Source organism: Cibotium barometz, chromosome 19, assembly GCF_041138505.1.
Source record: "Cibotium barometz isolate CiBa-2024 chromosome 19, ASM4113850v1, whole genome shotgun sequence".
Taxonomy (NCBI): domain Eukaryota; kingdom Viridiplantae; phylum Streptophyta; class Polypodiopsida; order Cyatheales; family Cibotiaceae; genus Cibotium; species Cibotium barometz.
In genome coordinates, this window is record NC_141064.1 from 8,096,110 (window position 1) to 8,115,976 (window position 19,867).

General features: G+C 46.5%; 1 protein-coding gene across 2 annotated transcripts in view; it reads right to left on the bottom strand.

The window, feature by feature from the left end:
* The window catches only part of LOC147628182 (U3 small nucleolar RNA-associated-like protein), a 67,869-nt gene that overhangs the window by 36,756 nt on the left and 11,246 nt on the right, over positions 1–19,867 (bottom strand). For both annotated transcript variants that reach the window (XM_086813225.1, XM_086813226.1), the window contains exons 2-3: positions 14,128–14,745; positions 12,720–13,169 (exon numbers count right to left, since the gene is read on the bottom strand). In XM_086813225.1, the coding sequence (XP_086669351.1) occupies positions 12,720–13,169; positions 14,128–14,745 (1,068 nt within the window). The remainder of the gene's footprint in view (positions 1–12,719; positions 13,170–14,127; positions 14,746–19,867) is intronic.

Sequence of the window (19,867 nt, forward strand, 5' to 3'; positions counted from 1 at the left end):
TATCTATCCCACCCACCCTTGCTCAGGCCCCCAAGGCAGCAGCATAACTCTCTCTCTCTCACTTCTTCCATGGCTTCCCCCTTGCGCAACCCGACGAAGGCGACCTTTATGGTCACAAACAAGAGGATAACAAATGTGGAAAAGGAAATGAAGGAATGGAAGGCAGAGATGGAGGGATGGTGGAAGGAGAAAGCAAACTTTCTCCAAATGGTATTCAATGAGGGTAAGCGGTGGAAAGAGGAGAAGGAGGACCTCATAGCGGAAGTCAAAGACCTTCACGGGGAAGTCAACACGCTCAAAGGCGTAATTTCAGCTCTTCAGAGGGAGCTTGCAGAGGCCAAGGCAAATGGTGGACTTGAAGAAGGTGAAATTCAGCCATCCATGATAGAAGAGCTCAAGGTTATCAAGGAACAAGTACGGGCAATTAAGGAAGAAGAGAAGCAACAGGAAGCAAAGACTTCCTCATGGGTGGAAGTCATCACCAAGACGCAAAAGAAGATGGATGAAGCGGAGAAGTGGATAGAGGTCGCCAAGAAGGGTAAAGGTAAGGAGATAACAACCCCTACACCTACAATCATTAACATGACTTTGGAAGAGGAACAACGAAGACGTACACGTGCTTTGCATGTGAGGATTACCGGCCTTAAAGACGGGGATAAAGTTGAAGAGGAGGTGAAAGAGCTTATGGTGTTGATGGGGATTGACAGTCCGACACACGCAAAAGCCTGGAGAGTGGGCAAAAAAAGCGGAGGCAACGGGGAAACATCAAAGGAAAGAGCTCTCATACTTCGCTTCCCTTCTATTGAGGCGAAGAAGGAGTTCTTGAAGAGACGACCCACTTTAAAGAATACAGGCATTTTTCTTGGTGATGATATTACTCTTTCACAGCTTGCACATATGAAGGAAGTCATGCCAAAGATTAGGGCGGCAATAGAAAAGGGTAAGATAGCATTTTATAGAGAAGGGAGGGTGGTCATCGTGGAGCGACGCTCTACATGATGGTGCGAGACCTATGGGACCAAATTAAAGCTGGCAGCCTGGAACTGCAATGGATCCCTCAGACTTGATGTAGGTGCCTTTGAGGACAGCTTTAGAGATAGAGATATAGTCTTCTACTTGGAGACTCACCAGGCCCCTGGTCAGATGATGCCACAGGTGACAGGATACAGATGGGAGACAGCTTGCAGAGCAGGGACGAGATCGGTACACAGTAGTAGAGGATCAGGAGGGGTGGCAGTTCTTTTCAGGGAGGAGCTGCAACCGCTTCTACACATAGTTCGGAGAGATGATCAGGCCAGATATATGTGGGTGAGACTTGAGGGCCGACACAGGCAGATTCCTGTATATTGCCATATGCTATTTTGCTCCTAGTACATCGACATATGCAGCACCTAGAGGGCAGTCACCTTTCTCTGTGCTAGATGATGACATATGGGAGTTCTCTAGGGATGGAGACATCATCCTGTTAGGGGACTTTAATGCCTGGACGGGCAACCGCCAAACAGCCTTTTATGATACCTCGGAGGAGATGCTGAGAGGGTTGGACACTCTGGATATGGGATTAGACAGACGCTCACAGGATGTGGAGTGCACAGAGTATGGGAGATATTTGGTAGATATGGGGACTGCGCATGGGTTGGCCATACTTAATGGCTTGCAGAGGTTTCCGTCAGCAGCTGGATTTACTTGCTTTCCACATAGACATGGTGCTAGCACAGTGGATTATGTTATGGCTATGCCCAGCTTTGTTTCATGCATTGAGGACTTCACAGTTGGATCTCGGCCCATTGGGGTAGTAGTGGATCATGCATTGTTGACATTGACTATCTCTTTTCACTTTACCACAGCTCAGAGGACACGAGGGGCAGATCACACTCGATATACTTTTACCTCAGAGACTGATGCTGTCTACACAGATGGGATTTATAGACGTCTGTACACAGAGGAGCCAGGGAGACCTTTGGAGGAGTTGACCCATATACTGACAGAGACTTTACATGATGCAGCAAGAGAGGCATATCCACATACTCAGCCTGGACAGAGACAGCATTCTAGATGTATGCCCCAGAACAGCTGGTATGATGAGGAGTGCAGAGAGACCAGATCCCAATTGCAGCGGGAGGTTGCTTTTGGAGTCACTACTCACCGACAGTCACGTATTGCCTTCCGACGCCTTGTGCGAAGGAAGAAGCGGGCCTTCCTTGCTCAGCTAGAGCAGGAATTATACCAGCTGTTCTTGAGCCAGGATTCGAGGGAGGCTTGGCGTCTGTTTCATGAGTCCTCCCCTGCTTTGGCCATCACTTCTACAGAGGTCTGGGGTAGTTATGCAGCATCTCTATACACAGTTCCTGGACAGACACCTTTTCCTGACCCGCCAGCACCATGCCCACAGACATGTACTTTCTTTACCGCAGAGATGGTAAGGAACGCCATTGATAGGATGAAGACTGGGAGAGCATATGATCACGATGGATTGGTTGCTGAGCACTTTATTCATGCGAGAGACATGCTGGCAGAGCTTCTAGCAGTGATGTTCAATCGTGCTATGTCCGAAGGCTTACCCGAGACTTGGAGTAGGTCCACCATCGTGCCTATCTTCAAGTCAGGGGACCCTATGCAGCCAGGGAATTATCGCACTATTATGATTGGTCACACACTAGCACGATTGTATGCATCCATTCTTGAGCAGCCAGGGAATTATCGCACTATTATGATTGGTCACACACTAGCACGATTGTATGCATCCATTCTTGAGCAGCAGTTGAGTAGATGGGCAGAGAGAGTTGGCATTCGAGCAGAGGGACAGGCAGGGTTCAGGAGAGGTTTCTCTACTCTTGACCACATCTTGACTCTGCGGGCCATTATTGAGGAGGGCAGGTCGCATGGGCGACGGATTTATTGTAGCTTTGTGGACTTCCGCAAAGCATTTGATACAGTGCCCAGAGCTAGATTGATGAGGCGATTACAGGAGATGGGGGTACCCACAGAGCTCATATGGGGAATTATGGCTTTATACAGATCAGTTGCAGGACAGGTACGCACCCCAGAGGGGGTCTCTACTTTGGTTCACTCCACTATAGGAGTGAAGCAAGGTTGCCCGTTATCTCCTTCACTGTTTGGTATGTATGTGGATGAGGCTTCTGACTACATTGAGAGATTGGGGGACAGAGGAGCCCAGCTAGCAGGTACATGGATCCCACTATTGTTATATGCTGATGATATTGTGTTGATCTCTGACTCTCCTGAGGGTATGCAGCGTCATCTGGATGCTTTACATGAGTTTGCACATGATAGTGGATTGTCTGTCAACCTTGGCAAAACCAAGGTTATGGTGTTTAACACCACGCCACAGTGGGTTAGGCGATCAGCTTCCACATTTACATATGGGCAGGAGATTGTGGAGTATACAGATGCATATACATATCTTGGGGTGGTATTCAGTGGGCCAGTGTTTTCGATGAGGAGAGCAGCAGAGACTAGATTGACTAGAGCACATGCAGCCCTGGGTGGTTTGGAGAGGATGTGTTCGCAGGTTCAGTTTCAGGAACCTCGAACGAAACTCTGGCTTTTTGACACTCTAGTGACATCAGCTATGCTTTATGGAGTGCAGATATGGGGACCTTCAGTGGGCCATCACAGCGCAGGCGGGTGGAGAGGTATGGAGAGGCCTTTGGTATCTATGATTGCTAGGCTTATTAGAGCCAAGGCTGTGGTATCTCATGAGATTATTCGAGCAGAGCTGGCGGCTGCCCCTCTGGTGATTGAGGCTCTTACGAGATCAGTCTCCTACATACATGGCTTGTGGGATCTCCCCCGAGACAGATATGCACGCCTCGCCCTGGAGTCCTCCCGACAGTTAGCTTTACAGGGAGACACGGCTTGTTGGTATGGACAGATGACATCTTGGTTCCAGGCACATGGTTTTAGCATGGACAGATTGCCTCCCTTCCAGTATTCTCTGGAGGCACCCTCTCTCACTCTTACACGGACAGAGATTACCAGACTCATCCGTCAGGATTTAGTTCAGCTGGACATTAGGAGGACATGGATACAGCCGACTGAGGAGCTGGGCACGAAGATGGCTTTCTACAGAGAGCATTTTCTTCAGCTCACAGCAGATGGTTTTGTGATCAGACCCAGTTACATGGATGTACACTTGTCTCATGCAGTACGATGTGCTATTGGTCAGATTCGCACATCCTCACACCAGCTTGAGATTGAGATTGGCCGATATAGAGGTATACCAGCTGAGGCCAGGATATGCCGAGTATGCCATGGGGAGCCAAAGACAGAGCTGCATTATATATGCCATTGTACTGCATACTATGAGATACGTGGTCGTTTCCACTGTTTATTCAGAGAGGGTTTTGGACCACTTTCCAGAGTCATGGGGTACCAGGACCAGAGGTGTTTGGGATTGTTCTTGCTTGAGCTGCGGAGACATAGAGATAGCCTGCTTAGGCGCACAGAGAGCCAGACTCAGAGGCACATTACAGACTTCTTTAGTCCGGCCATCACTGTGCCAGATGGACCACAGCAGCAGCAGGACATGGATACCGCCCACACCAGGGGTACACTGATTGATCGTGCGATTGAGCTTGGGTGGTCCAGACGCCCACGACTACGGAGGAGGGCATCCCAGCATAGACGGAGGTTGCAGCGGCAGATTCGGATTATTCTTGCGAGGCATGCGAGACACCCAGTCAGGGTGCTGACCACAGAGGATATTGAGGAGATCCGCCAGTGTCCGATGCGGCACATATTATGAGATGGAGGTACCTCCATAGTGTACCTTCCAGTTCCAGTTTCATTTTCTAGGTGCCAGTAGTATCATCTTTATTTTTCATTTTCTGGGTTTTTTTATCCAGACATTGTATCAGATCCACCATGATGTAACTTTTGGTCTCATAGGTCATTATGGCCTTTTGAAGACGTTAATATAACATTTCATTTCATTTCATTTCTCTCTCTCGCTTCTTCCATGGCTTCCCCCTTGCGCAACCCGACGAAGGCGACCTTTATGGTCACAAACAAGAGGATAACAAATGTGGAAAAGGAGATGAAGAAATGGAAGGCGGAGATGGAGGGATGGTGGAAGGAGAAAGCCAACTTTCTCCAAATGGATTCAATGAGGGTAATGTTGGATAAATGTAATCCCAACTCCTTAGTCCAAATTAATATGTGGTGATAGGCTAGTGGTCAGTGGTTGGTGTGTAAAGCCTACAAATGGTTGGTGCATGTTGTTCATGCAACTCATGCAACTAAAAATAGGGTAGAGGAGTCTCTAAATAAGGTACAAGTCGTGATCAAGTGATTATGTAAGTTTGGTTCATGTCTAATCACAATTAGTGTCTTCTTGTGTTAATCTCATATCAATTTTCTGCATATACCAATTTTTGTCCCTCAAATTCATGATGTCTTGTACAATCTTTGATCCACCTTGAGTATGTTTTGATCAATCTTCATAGCTTAGTTATCATATCTAACATTTGGTATCAGAGCTTGACTCAATTAGGTTTAGTTTATTAGCAAAAACCCTAATTAATTTCTTAATCACCATAGCCAGTTTTTTTCTGTTTGAACCCCTTGCTGTAGTTTGATTCCATGTGTGCACCTGAGTGGATGAAACCCTAATATTTTGTTATAGCCTTGTTGGTTTGCTCCCATGCATGCTCCAATACGAAGCTCTTCGCTCAATTTCATCGCAGCTGTGCGAATTTATCAACGCCATCAGCGCAGACGTTTTTCTGTTCATTGAATCAATTCGCCGTCGTCCGTACGAATTGCGCCAATCCCTTTGAGGTGATGCAAGTCCATCATGTGAAGATTCAGCACACAAAATCTTGGAGCATATGGTCCATCGTAGCTGCTATACGGAGCAGTCACCCCTTTTCTGCAGTTTCTGCTCCAAGTATATGGTGATACCAATTTTGAGTTATATTGATGATATTTTTGTTATTTAAATCATCTATGTGAGCAAGTTCTCAACATTAATCATCATATTTTATCATCATGAGTTCCAAATTTCCCGACAAATTCAACGGAACTGGGTTCCATACCTGGCAAATCAAGGTGAAGGGCTACCTCATGAAGAAAAATCTGTGGAGTATGATCAAGCCACTTACTGAAGATGAAGCTGGTATTTCTGCTACAGTTACAAGAGCTACAACGGCTGCACTTCAAGAAAAAGATGAACAAGCACTTGGTATTATCATTACTGCTTTAGAAGATGATTTTATTCATTATATTGATGATGTTGAGTCAGCTATGGAAGCTTGGGAATTATTAGAACGTACTTTTGGTGCAAAGGCAAAGCATTCCAAGATCAGTTTGAAGATGCAACTCTTTGATCTAACCATGGAGAGTAATGAAAATTTAGCAGCTTTGATTAACAGGTTGAAGAGCTTAATAACACAGTTGGTTTATGTTAAATCTCCTGTTCCTGAAGAAGATGCTATTGCTATCCTGCTTAAAAGCTTACCTTCAAGCTTTAGACAAATTGTGACGGTACTTAAAGAGAAGGAGCCAGTCCCTTCTTTGGAAAGTATCATAAATTCTTTGCAGGAAGAAGATAAGAAGATTACAAAGGCTGTGATAGATCCTTAAGCATATACTGTTACTTCGACATCGGCAAAGAAGAAGTGTACTATTTGTGGTCGTACAAATCATCTTACAAATGATTGTTTCTCCAAACATCCTTGTGAGTATTGTGGAAAGACGAATCATCCATCCTCAAAGTGCTACCAAAAAGATCAAAAGCAAGCAAAGGCACATGTGGTTGAAGAAGTCAACCAACAGGAAGAAACAAATCCTTGTTCTAGTCTTAGTATAAAAGATGTAGATGAGGAGTATGCTTTTTAGATTATGTCATGTATGTGGTTGAGTCAAGACTTATGTTGTTCCAACTTGACGAGTTATAGAGGAGAGTACACTACCCTATGTTGTTTTTAAGGGGGGACTCTTACTCATTGTGTCAAGGAGGTTTCTTAGACTTGATTCATGTTTTGTAAGAAGTTGGTCTTAAGGGGGGATTGTTGGATAAATGTAATCCCAACTCATTAATCCAAATTAATATGTGGTTGATAGGCTAGTGGTCAGTGGTTGGTGTGTAAAGCCTACAAATGGTTGGTGCATGTTGTTCATGCAACTCATGTAACTAAAAATAGGGTAGAGGAGTCTCTAAATAAGGTACAAGTCGTGATCAAGTGATTATGTAAGTTTGGTTCATGTCTAATCACAATTAGTGTCTTCTTGTGTTAATCTCATATCAATTTTCTGCATATACTAATTTTTGTCCCTCAAATTCATGATGTCTTGTACAATCTTTGATCCACCTTGAGTATGTTTTCATCAATCTTCATAGCTTAGTTATCATATCTAACAGGTAAGCGGTGGAAAGAGGAGAAGGAGGACCTCATAGCAAAAGTCAAAGACCTTCACGGGGAAGTCAACACGCTCAAAGGCGTAATTTCAGCTCTTCAGAGGGAGCTTGTAGAGGCTAAGGCAAATGGTGGACTTGAAGAAGGTGAAATTCAGCCATCCATGATAGAAGAGCTCAAGGTTATCAAGGAACAAGTACAGGCAATTAAAGAAGAAGAGAAGCAACACGAAGCAAAGAGTTCCTCATGGGTGGAAGTCATCACCAAGACTCAAAGGAAGATGGATGAAGCGGAGAAGTGGATAGAGGTCGCCAAGAAGGGTAAAGGTAAGGAGATAACAACCCCTACACCTACAATCATTAACATGACTTTGGAAGAGGAACAACGAAGACGTACACGTGCTTTGCATGTGAGGATTACCGGCCTTAAAGACGGGGATAAAGTTGAAGAGGAGGTGAAAGAGCTTATGGTGTTGATGGGGATTGACAGTCCGGCACACGCAAAAGCCTGGAGAGTGGGCAAAAAAAGCGGAGGCAACGGAGAAACATCAAAGGAAAGAGCTCTTATACTTCGCTTCCCCTCTATTGAGGCGAAGACGGAGTTCTTGAAGAGGCGACCCACTCTAAAGAATGCAGGCATTTTTCTTGGTGACGATCTTACTCTTTCACAGCTTGCACATATGAAGGAAGTCATGCCAAAGATTAGGGCGGCAAGAGAAAAGGGAAAGATAGCATTTTATAGAGAGGGGAAAGTGGTCATCGTGGAGCGACGCTCTACATGACGGTGCGAGACCTATGGGACCAAATTAAAGCTGGCAGCCTGGAACTGCAATGGATCCCTCGGACTTGATGTAGGTGCCTTTGAGGACAGCTTTAGAGATAGAGATATAGTCTTCTACTCGGAGACTCACCAGGCCCCTGGTCAGATGATGCCACATGTGACAGGATATAGATGGGAGACAGCTTGCAGAGTAGGGACGAGATCGGTACACAGTAGTAGAGGATAGGGGGGGTGGCAGTTCTTTTCAGGGAGGAGCTGCAACCGCTTCTACACATCGTTCGGAGAGATGATCAGGCCAGATATATGTGGGTGAGACTGAGGGCCGACACAGGCAGATTCCTGTATATTGCCATATGCTATTTTGCTCCTAGTACATCGACATATGCAGCACCTAGAGGGCAGTCTCCTTTCTCTGTGCTAGATGATGACATATGGGAGTTCTCTAGGGATGGAGACATCATCCTGTTAGGGGACTTTAATGCCCGGACGGGCAACCGCCAAACAGCCTTTTATGATACCTCGGAGGAGATGCTGAGAGGGTTGGACACTCTGGATATGGGATTAGACAGACGCTCACAGGATGTGGAGTGCACAGAGTATGGGAGATATTTGGTAGATATGGGGACTGCACATGGGTTGGCCATACTTAATGGCTTGCAGAGGTTTCCGTCAGCAACTAGATTTACTTGCTTTCCACATAGACATGGTGCTAGCACAGTGGATTATGTTATGGTGCCGAGCTTTGTTTCATGCATTGAGGACTTCACAGTTGGATCTCGGCCCATTGGGGTAGTAGTGGATCATGCATTGTTGACATTGACCATCTCTTTTCACTTTACCACAGCTCAGAGGACACGAGGGGCAGATCACACTCGATATACTTTTACTTCAGAGACTGATGCTGTCTACAGAGATGGGATTTATAGACGTCTGTACACAGAAGAGCCAGGGAGACCTTTGGAGGAGCTGACCCATATACTGACAGAGACTTTACAGGATGCAGCGAGAGAGGCATATCCACATACTCAGCCTGGACAGAGACAGCGTTCTGGGTGTATGCCCCAGAACAGCTGGTATGATGAGGAGTGCAGAGAGACAAGAGCCCCGACTGCAGCGGGAGGTTGCTTTGGGAGTCACTACTCACCGACAGTCACGTATTGCCTTCCGGCGCCTTGTGCGAAGGAAGAAGCGGGCCTTCCTCTCTCAGCTAGAGCATGAATTATACCAACTGTTCTTGAGCCAGGATTCGAGGGAGGCTTGGCGTTTGTTTCATGAGTCCTCCCCTGCTTTGGCCATCACTTCTACAGAGGTCTGGGGTAGTTATGCAACATCTCTATATACAGTTCCTGGACAGACACCTTTTCCTGACCCGCCAGCACCATGCCCACAAACATGTACTTTCTTTACCGCAGAGATGGTAAGGAAGGCCATTGATAGGATGAAGACTGGGAGAGCATATGATCATGATGGATTGGTAGCTGAGCACTTTATTCATGCGAGAGACATGCTGGCAGAGCTTCTAGCAGTGATGTTCAATCGTGCTGTGTGTGAAGGCTTACCCGAGACTTGGAGTATGTCCACCATCGTGCCTATCTTCAAGTCAGGGGACCCTATGGAGCCAAGGAATATCGCACTATTATGATTGGTCACACACTAGCACGATTGTATGCATCCATTCTTGAGCAGCAGTTGAGTAGATGGGCAGAGAGAGAGGGCATTCGAGCAGAGGGACAGGCAGGGTTCAGGAGAGGTTTCTCTACTCCTGACCACATCTTGACTCTACGGGCCATTATTGAGGAGGGCAGGTCGCATGGGCGACGGATTTATTGTAGCTTTGTGGACTTCCCCAAAGCATTTGATACAGTGCCCAGAGCCAGATTGATGAGGCGATTATAGGAGATGGGGGTACCGACAGAGCTCATATGGGGGATTATGGCTTTATATAGATCAGTTGCAGGACAGGTACGCACCCCAGAGGGGGTCTCTACTTTGGTTCACTCCACTATAGGAGTGAAGCAAGGTTGCCCGTTATCTCCTTCATTGTTTGGTATGTATGTGGATGAGGCTTCTGACTACATTGAGAGATTGGGGGACAGAGGAGCCCAGCTAGCAGGTACATGGATCTCACTATTGTTATATGCTGATGATATTGTGTTGATCTCTGACTCCCCTAAGGGTATGCAGCGTCATCTAGATGCTTTACATGAGTTTGCACATGATAGTGGATTGTCTGTCAACCTTGGCAAAACCAAGGTTATGGTGTTTAACACCACGCCACAGTGGGTTAGGCGATCAGCTCCCACATTTACATATGGGCAGGAGATTGTGGAGTATACAGATGCATATACATATCTTGGGGTAGTATTCAGTGGGCCAGTGTTTTCGATGAGGAGAGCAGCAAAGACTAGATTGACTAGAGCACATGCAGCCCTGGGTGGTTTGGACAGGATGTGTTCGCAGGTTCAGTTTCAGGAACCTCGAACCAAACTTTGGCTTTTTGACACTCTAGTGACATCAGCTATGCTTTATGGAGTGCAGATATGGGGACCTTCAGTGGGCCATCACAGCGCAGGAGGGTGGAGAGGTATGGAGAGGCCTTTGGTATCTATGATTGCTAGGATTATTAGAGCCAAGGCCTTGGTACCTCATGAGATTATTCGAGCAGAGCTGGCGGCTGCCCCTCTGGTGATTGAGGCTCTTACGAGATCAGTCTCCTACATACATGGCTTGTGGGATCTCCCTCGAGACAGATATGCACGCCTCGCCCTTGAGTCCTCCCGACAGTTAGCTTTACACGGAGACACGGCTTGTTGGTATGGACAGATGACATCTCGGTTCCAGGCACATGGTTTTAGCATGGACAGATTGCCTCCCTTCCAGTATTCTCTGGAGGCACCCTCTCTCACTCTCACACGGACAGAGATTACCAGACTCATCCGTCAGGATTTAGTTCAGCTGGACATTAGGAGGACATGGATACAGCCGACACAAAGATGGCTTTCTACAGAGAGCATTTTCTTCAGCTCACAGCAGATGGTTTTGTGATCAGACCCAGTTACATGGATGTACACCTGTCTCATGCAGTACGATGTGCTATTGGTCAAATTCGCACATCCTCACACCAGCTTGAGATTGAGATTGGCTGATATAGAGGTATACCAGCTGAGGCCATGATATGTCGAGTATGCCAGCTTCTCTCTCTCTCTCTCTCAACTCACTAAACCAATTGATTGGTTGGGGGCTGCACTTCTACCCAATTGTTAAAAACCACTCACAGGGTGCCCAATTTATAGAATATCAAGCCTCTTTTTAAAAGAGTGTGAATGCCTTTAAAAACCGAGGTGCCCATATAATAACTTGTCTTCCCACACCGTAAGTAACTCTGGACATCCATGTAAGAGCCTGTTTCTGTGCCAAATGCCTTCTCTTTGTCCTCGTGTTCGGCACACATGCTTCCCACGCGGGACTTTGGCCATTGGGACTTTGGCAATTTCTGTGCTCAAGGTCCTGTTCTGGGTGCTATGGCCATGTTCCGAGCGCCTGGTTCTCGTTCTTTATAAATCTCCATTCCCAAAGCTTGTACTTCATTGATGTTTTGGGCATCCTTGTGTTCTCCAGAGCCCGTCCACATGTGAAAATCCTAGGAAATGTTCAGGCTGGTGACACATTGCCTAGTGTTGGTCTAGGCTCAAGCCCCAGGATGCTTTGCATTAAGTGCTATGGTTTGGGCTTCCTAGTCTGAACTGTGTTGGTCTTTATGCTTGTCTTCTACTTGCAGGTGTTGACTGGGAGTAAGTCTGCTTCATTGTTGAAGCTCACAGAAGAATTTGCAACCCAAGTCAACTCAATCTCACAAAAACTGGAGAGACAAGTCACTGCTGAAATTTAGTAACTAAACAGAGGGAGGCCGTAGGCCTGAAGATCAGAAAAGGGGGATCACTGCTCAGAACAAAACAAGGTCCTGCAAGTATTGACAGAAACCACAAATACTCTTGACTGCTTCTTGAGCTCATTCATGACCTTTCACACTAGAGAACAAAGAACTTCCCAAGTTTCAAGCAGTGTACGAATCAAGGGCACCCAACACACTCAGACGTAACATTGGCACCACTTGAAGAAAAAGGATCAAGACAGTCAAATTATCACGGGAAGGACGGACGAGGCAAGCCACTACTTGACGCCCACAGAACTTGAGGTTGTGGATGGGAAACATCCCAATCCGGATACCTTTCAAGGAAACAAGCATAACTTTCTTAAGTGCACAATGATCCTCAATTTGGAATTCATGTACACACTGGAGCTAGCGTCTTTGTGCTGCACAAGTAGTTTCTATCCGGGATTATGGGCTCAAGAGTAGAAAGCCAACCTATCTTATCATGATTATCATGGTAAAATGTTGATGCGCAATATGCAAAAAGAACAGGTCATCAGTAGATAAAACTTCCAAAAACAACAAGCAATGGATGCACCGTTTAGAGAATTTCAAAGCACACACCCCAGCATAAAATCCTAAAACAAAACTGGCCAAATTGCAAAATGGTTAAGAGAAAGCAGCATTACCATAGCCCATATATCTCTCACTTCTGTGATGGGTATCTTCTTGAGACTTTGCTCACAAAGATCAGCAATCTTACTTAAACCCGATTCTACAATCGCTTCTTTCTTCATTTCTAGCATGATCCTCATAGCCCACAACCTTGCACAGGTTCTGAAGTCACCCAAGCACAGTTCTTCCAATAATTGCCTTGCTGCATCCAGCTTACCCAGCCTCAATAAAACAGTCACATGACCCTCTGCTAAGCATGGACTAAGCACACCACTTTCCTTGGCCCTGCTGTACAACTGTAGCAAATGTGTTGCTGCTTCGAGTCTGTCCTCTTTGCAATGTTCCAATGCAATGCTAGTGCCTTGATTTTTTGGGCATTCTAAACCCAAAACCTCCTTCAGAAACTGGGCATACCTCTCGTGCATGTCAATAGAAGAAACAACTCTCAAGGCATTTTCATAAACCTGCATATAAATCCCTAAAAACTATTTCAGCAAACATCAAGTAAAAACATCTTGAATCCCTAAAAAACCTGCATCATAAATCCCTAAAAACTATTTCAGCAAACATCAAGTAAAAACATCTTGAATCTCGATAAAAAGCATGTGACTTGCCTATGAGCATTTCTTTTATATTGTTTGTTTGTTTGTTTGTGTTTGGATTTGGGTTTGGCGTTTTTGTTTTGTGAGTGTCAGTGTCAGTGTCAGTGTCTGTGCAGACCTTCCTCATGGAAGGCCTTCAAGACAAATGCCTCAATTCGCAATCCCACCATACGCAAGCATGTTCTCTTTGACTCAGTGGTCAGGGAAGCAGCTTATCGGGCAGTTAATCTCCTTTAGAGTGGAGCTAGGTGGAGACACTCAAAATTTGTCATGTTGCCCCTTACAAAAAAGAAGAGACCAGTGCTGTCTAGACTCTACAACACAGCACTGACAAGCAAGGACCTTTTCTTGCATATCACACATGACTAATTTCTCTGCACCCATGTGCCCCAACAAGAAGGGCTGAGGTGCTTGTGACAAATGCGTGTTGCAGGAGCGGAGAGCAGAGCTGCTGCTGAGGGAGTGGATGCTCCCCAAAGGGCCAGGTATTTATTGCTGATCAGCCAGGTCAAAATTGTTCCCCACATTTTGGGGGGTCCTTTCCAAGAGGTTTTGGGTCCCTCCGCTTAAAGATATGTCACCATAATAGATAAATCTTCAAAGATAAATCCATCGACGTGAGTTTATATCACCTCTCCAGAGGTGAAGGACAGACCCAGCCATGATTGAAGGCTAGCACTATTTAGAACACACAAATGCACACATGAGCGCTGGCTGGTTGGGAGCACAAAATGTTTGGCACATTGATCTATTTTCAGAAAATATGTATAAAAAGTTAAGTATTCCATGGCACAAAAATCCATTGGGTAACACACCTTACCTTGATAGCCTCATCCCTTTGACCTGTGGTCTCAAATCGGAACCTTGCTTGCCAATCCCAGCAGCCTGCATCCATGGGGAAATCTTTTTCTAAACTTTTCAAGATTTCATCCTCAAGAGCTGATGCTTGAGCAAAGCTTGACTTCCGTATTATTTCCATGAAGCTCAGGCGTAAGTCAGGATTTGAAGAGAGAGCAGCAACAGCATTCCTGTAAATGGTACCAGCAAGCCTGTAACCAAGCTCATCTACTTTTGAGTTTTCCATCCCTGCTTCGAGCTCTGTAAGCACCAACTTAGTTTCTCCATGTATTTCATCATCACCATCATCGATCCTCAGAATAAGTTCATCATCATCTTCACTATCTCCATTTTCATCAGCTTTTAGAGCTTTCCTTTTCAAAACTGAGCCAAAATTATTTGCCTTCAACCTTTCAGCATAAACAAGCTCCATACGGAAGTACTCCAGCCACAGTTTCTCTGACTGAGGACACATGCGAAGCCCACGTTGCATAAGGGCTCGAGCTGCAACTATGTTTGCATTGTGCTCAAACTCCCAAGCAGCAGCATATATCCAAAGGCCTGGAACCATTGGATGCAGACGCAGAGCCTTGGTAAGAACCTGCAACAACCTTTCATTGTAAGAATGAAACAACCACCTTAAGATCATTATGTGCCATTTCAACTTACAGCTTAGTGTGGGCTTTCTACGTCAACCTGCTACAATGTACAGACAAATCTTTCTTACATAAGCATTAAACAGTTGCCCTATGTTCGAATCTCTGATTTGTCCTTATGAAATTTGCACACAACCAACCACATTTGTCCTTATGAAATCGCGCACACAACCAACCACATGTGCCTGCACAATGCATCTCAAGACTTAGCATGTTCTCAAATGACTTCAAAAAATATATATTGTTTAATTGGTTGGAACAAGTTCTGTTCCTTCTGCTAATTTGCTTCAGAAGGTTTGAGACCCACAATTTCAACTGGTAAAACCCATGTAAATAATTAAAGAATGGTCATGGGGTAAAAAGATTGTTGTCTGCTTGTGTCGGAAGGTGGCTGACTTCCTATGGGCCCAAACTCCCACCACACTATAGCAGGTATCCCATAAATTAGTTTCACAGGCAATGAACATAATCAGTAGAGATGGCAATTGGCAGGTGTATATCCACACGACATGAATTGAGTTGGATTGCTCCCATCTAGATTGGGAAAGTATATTCACAAAGCTTCAAATCATCAATTCTTACTGCTGTGACATCCCTACTTACGCCAAAGAGTAGGTGCAGGTTCATAGATAAAGATATGTCCATATTAGTTGACAAATCTTCAGGCATAAATCTCAAGCCTAATGTGCGACATGCAAGAGATTGAGACTGGAGGAGCATTCCATCTTGTGATGCCCAACAGGCTATAAGATTTATCGGAGATTACATTGCTTGTTCCAAGAGAGATTCAATCATGTCTGCTGGGTCATCAAGTATGGGGATCGAAATGGGCGGCCTTATACTTAATGAGATGTAGAGACATAGACATTGTTATGGCCCCAAAGGTCACAATGTGGCCGATATATTATTTGAGGTTAGGTTTATTCCGAGGGGCAGCCGTCAATGGGGATGCAACAGATAATCAGAGGCTTATGAGCACTTTAGGCATGAAGTAGCACTTGGCTTCTCTTTATAACAGGGTATCACCCATGAAGAGGATCTCCTTGGAAGTGCAGATGTGGGTTATGAACCCTGCAAAGTCGTCGACAATGCAGGAGCACATTAACAAGCTGCACGCCCTTCAGTAGGAAGTACTCCAGGCTGGGAAGGAGATATCATCTGAAGACATGGCCATTACTTTGCTGTCCCACTTGCCTGCTCAGTATTCCGCTTTCTACTCCTCTTTGATTACGAGTGGCACGCTTAGCACCATTACCAGAGAGGAGCTTGTGCCCATGGTCTTGGACCGGGAGGAACGTTTCACGAACCCTCCTCACAGCGGAGGTTCGGAGGCCTTAACTGGCCAACGATCGAAAGGCCGGAATAACAACAAGGGCAAAGGGAAGGCTTCACCGGAGAAGTCTTCTGAGAATAAGCCCGACACAGAACGAGAGAAGCTGAAGGCCAAACGATCCTGCAATGATTGTGGTGAGAAAGGCCACTATTGGAGGAAGTGTCGGAAGTGTCCTAAGCGGACTGGGAAGAGTGCTGATTCTTCAGCCTCAGCTGCAAAGACTCCTACATTTGTGCACTTAGAGATGATGGACTCCAATGCTTCATCATCTTCGAGCGAGGAGGCAGTTGGCTTCACCGCGAAGGATACCCGGGAATGGATTCTTGACAATGGTGCTTCCAAGCACATGACTCCGTCCCGTGACTTCTTTTTGGATCTGAAACGGCAGTCAGAACGCATTTTTATTGGCGACAACTCCACTATTCCGATACACAGTGAGGGCCGGATGGAGATTATTCCCGACGGGAAGGGGGGCAAGCATGCTTCCCGTGTTCTTTACGTCCCTGCTCTGGGTTTTCATCTTCTGTCGGTGCATGAAGTATGCAAGACTGGCTTTCGGGTGGAACTTGAGGAGCATTCAGTTGCTCTATGAGACCGTGAGACTGGCCAAGTTGTTTGGGAAGGCGGTGTGGAGAATGGTATCTACAAGCTCTCTGCACTCTCCTCGTTGACAGGTTCTCAGGTCGGAGATCTGTGGCACTTTCATTTTGGCCACTTAAATGTGGACGCACTGCGGCGAGCTTTCCGAGACCAGATGGTGGTTGGCTTGCCAGATGTTGGCAGTAGGCAAGGACGTTGCAGTTCTTGCATACGTGGTAAGCAGCACAGGGAATCCTTTCCGAAGCAGGCTTCCAGGCGGGCTTCGAAACCGTTGGAGCTGATTCACATTGACTTGTGTGGACCTCAGCAGACACCATCATTGGGAGGATCTCTCTATTTTATGGTGCTTGTTGATGACTGTACCAGATTCACGTGGGTCTACTTTCTTTCATAAAAGGACCAAGCTTTTGCACGGTTCAAGGATTGGCACGTGATGGTGGAGAAAGAGTCTGGATTGCAAGTAAAGACTCTCAGGGCTGACAAAGGGGGTGAATTCTCCTCGACTGTATTTCTCAGATTTTGTGCAGACCATGGCATCAAGAGGGAACTGGCCAATACAAGATCACCTTCAGAGAATGGAGTTGTAGAACGCAAAAACAGGACTGTGGTGGAGATGGCGAGGACCATGCTGGAGCATCGTGATCTTCCTCGTCCACTTTGGGGAGAGGCTGTGGCAACGGCTGTCCATACCCTCAACCGGTCTCCAACGACTTCAGTACCTAATATGACTCTGTTTGAGGCATACTTTGGCAGGAAACCTGATGTCTCGCACTTCCGTGTTTTTGGAAGTGATGCGTATGTACATATTCCGAAGAAGCAGAGGGGGAAGCTTGACTCCAAATCCCGCAAGCTTATATTTGTGGGGTATAATTCTCTTTCAAAGGGATACAGATTGTATGATCCACACAAGAACGAGATTGTTGTCAGCCAGGATGTGGTCTTTGATGAGCATGTTCCAGTAACCACTGTCGAGGAGCCGCCACTTCTTGGAGATCCAGAAGGGTCTGATGATGATTCCCAGACCATTGCTCCAGTTGATCAACCTCAGTCAGCACAGGAGGTTGAGCCCACAGCTGGAGTAGTGCCCCCGCAACAGCAAGAGGCTCCACAATCTGTTCGAGTACCTAGGTGGATGTTTGACACCCTTCGGGAGTCAGGTGTCACGGAGTTACCCTCCGAGTGGACCACAGAGGACGGCCCTCGAAGATCACACACAGTCCGAGACAAAAGCAATACAGCGGAGCTTCTTCAGGTAAACTATGCTCTGATGTCTCGTATTATGCGGGACAAGGAGCCCACTTCCGTCAAGGAAGCCCTCTCACAAGATACTTGGAGGAAAGCCATGCAGGTGGAACTTGATGCCATCGAGAAGAAGTTAGAACAACACATGGGAGTTGGTACCGAGGCCGTCGAAACGGTCAGTCATTGGTGTCAACTAGGTCTTTAAGACCAAATATGCGTCAGATGGGTCAGTGGACAAACACAAAGCCAGACTTGTGGCTAAAGGTTATGCTCAGCGGCCAAGCACCGACTACGAGGATACCTTTGCACCGACAGCACGGATGTCCACGATTCGGACCGTTCTTGCCCTTGCTTCTTCTCAGAGGTGGCCCGTGTATCAAATGGATGTAAAATTTGCGTTCCTTAATGGTGACCTACAAGAGGAAGTGTATGTTGAGCAGCCTCCAGGCTTTGTTGTTCCAGGATCAGAAGGGATGGTTTACAGGTTACGTAAGGCCTTGTATGGTCTTAAGCAGGCTCCTAGGGCTTGGAATCAGAAGATTGATTCCTTCTTTGTTCGGACTGGATTTCAGAGATCGGTTGCAGATCCTAACCTGTATCTCTTTCAGGAACGCGACATGGTTACGATTATCATCCTTTATGTGGATGATCTCATTCTCACCACCGGCGGTCATGTGGAGCACATTGGCGTGACGAAGGCTGCCTTGTCAAAGGAGTTTGAGATGACCGACTTAGGCTTACTCCACTTCTCCTTGGGATTGGAGATCTGGCAGACCTAGAGGGGGTTTTTTGTTTCTCAACAGCGGTATGTTCATGAGTTGCTTGAGGCCTTTGGGATGGAGAATTGCAAGCCTATTACTTCGCCGATGGACCCAAACACAAAGTTAACCGTTAATGATCCTTGTGAGCCGGTTGATGCCTCGCAGTATCGGAGGTTGGTTGGTTCATTGATCAGGTTGCTGAACACCAGATTGGACTTGAGCTTCTCCGTGGGGCTGCTGAGCTCTTTTATGCAGACGCCATTGAAGTCTCATTGGGACGCAGGATTGCATATCTTGCAGTATCTGCAGAGTACGAAGGATCTAGGACTCTTTTACACAGGAGAGGATGGAGTCAAACTCCAAGGTTGGAGTGACTCAGGTTGGGGAGGAGATCCAGACACGAGGAGATCTACTTCAGGTTACAGTTTTACCCTCGGCTCAGGAGCAGTTTCTTGAAGCAGTAAGAGGCAACCAACTATTGCCCTATCTTTGATAGAGGCAGAGTACCGGGCTGCTTGTGGTGCTGCTTGCGAGGTTGTGTGGTTGCGGAGGCTGCTAGGCGAGATTGGGTTTCCACAGAAGGAGCCCACAGTCATCCAGTGCGATAACCAGAGTTGTATAGCTATTGCTCTGAAACCGGTCTTCCATGCCCAGACCAAGCACATAGAGATACTGTATCACTTTGTACGTGAGAAGATCTTGGCTGGTGACATCTTGCTACTTTATTGTTCGACGGAGGACAATGCGGCGGACCTCTTCACGAAGTCTCTACCTCAGGCTACGCTCAGGCGGCACTCTAGCTCCCTAGGGTTGATTTCACAGCCAGGAGCTGAGAGGGGGTGTTTGAAGTCATCTCCTGTCTTTATCAGACACCAGGGCCTCTGTTGTGGGTGTGGCGGTTGTATAGGTGTTTTATCATTTTTCCTCACTCCCTATATTTTTTCCCCATTTTTCCCTATTTTTCCAGGGTGTGGGAGGCAGTGTAGGACCTGTCGGCTGTACCATATGCTGGCCGACTGGTCTCAGGCAGTCCCAGTTGCTCTCTGCTGTGCTGGCCGACTGCACACGAGTGATGGCCGACTTTGATATGCTGGCCGACTGCTGTATTTCCTGGTCGTGGGCATTTCACGT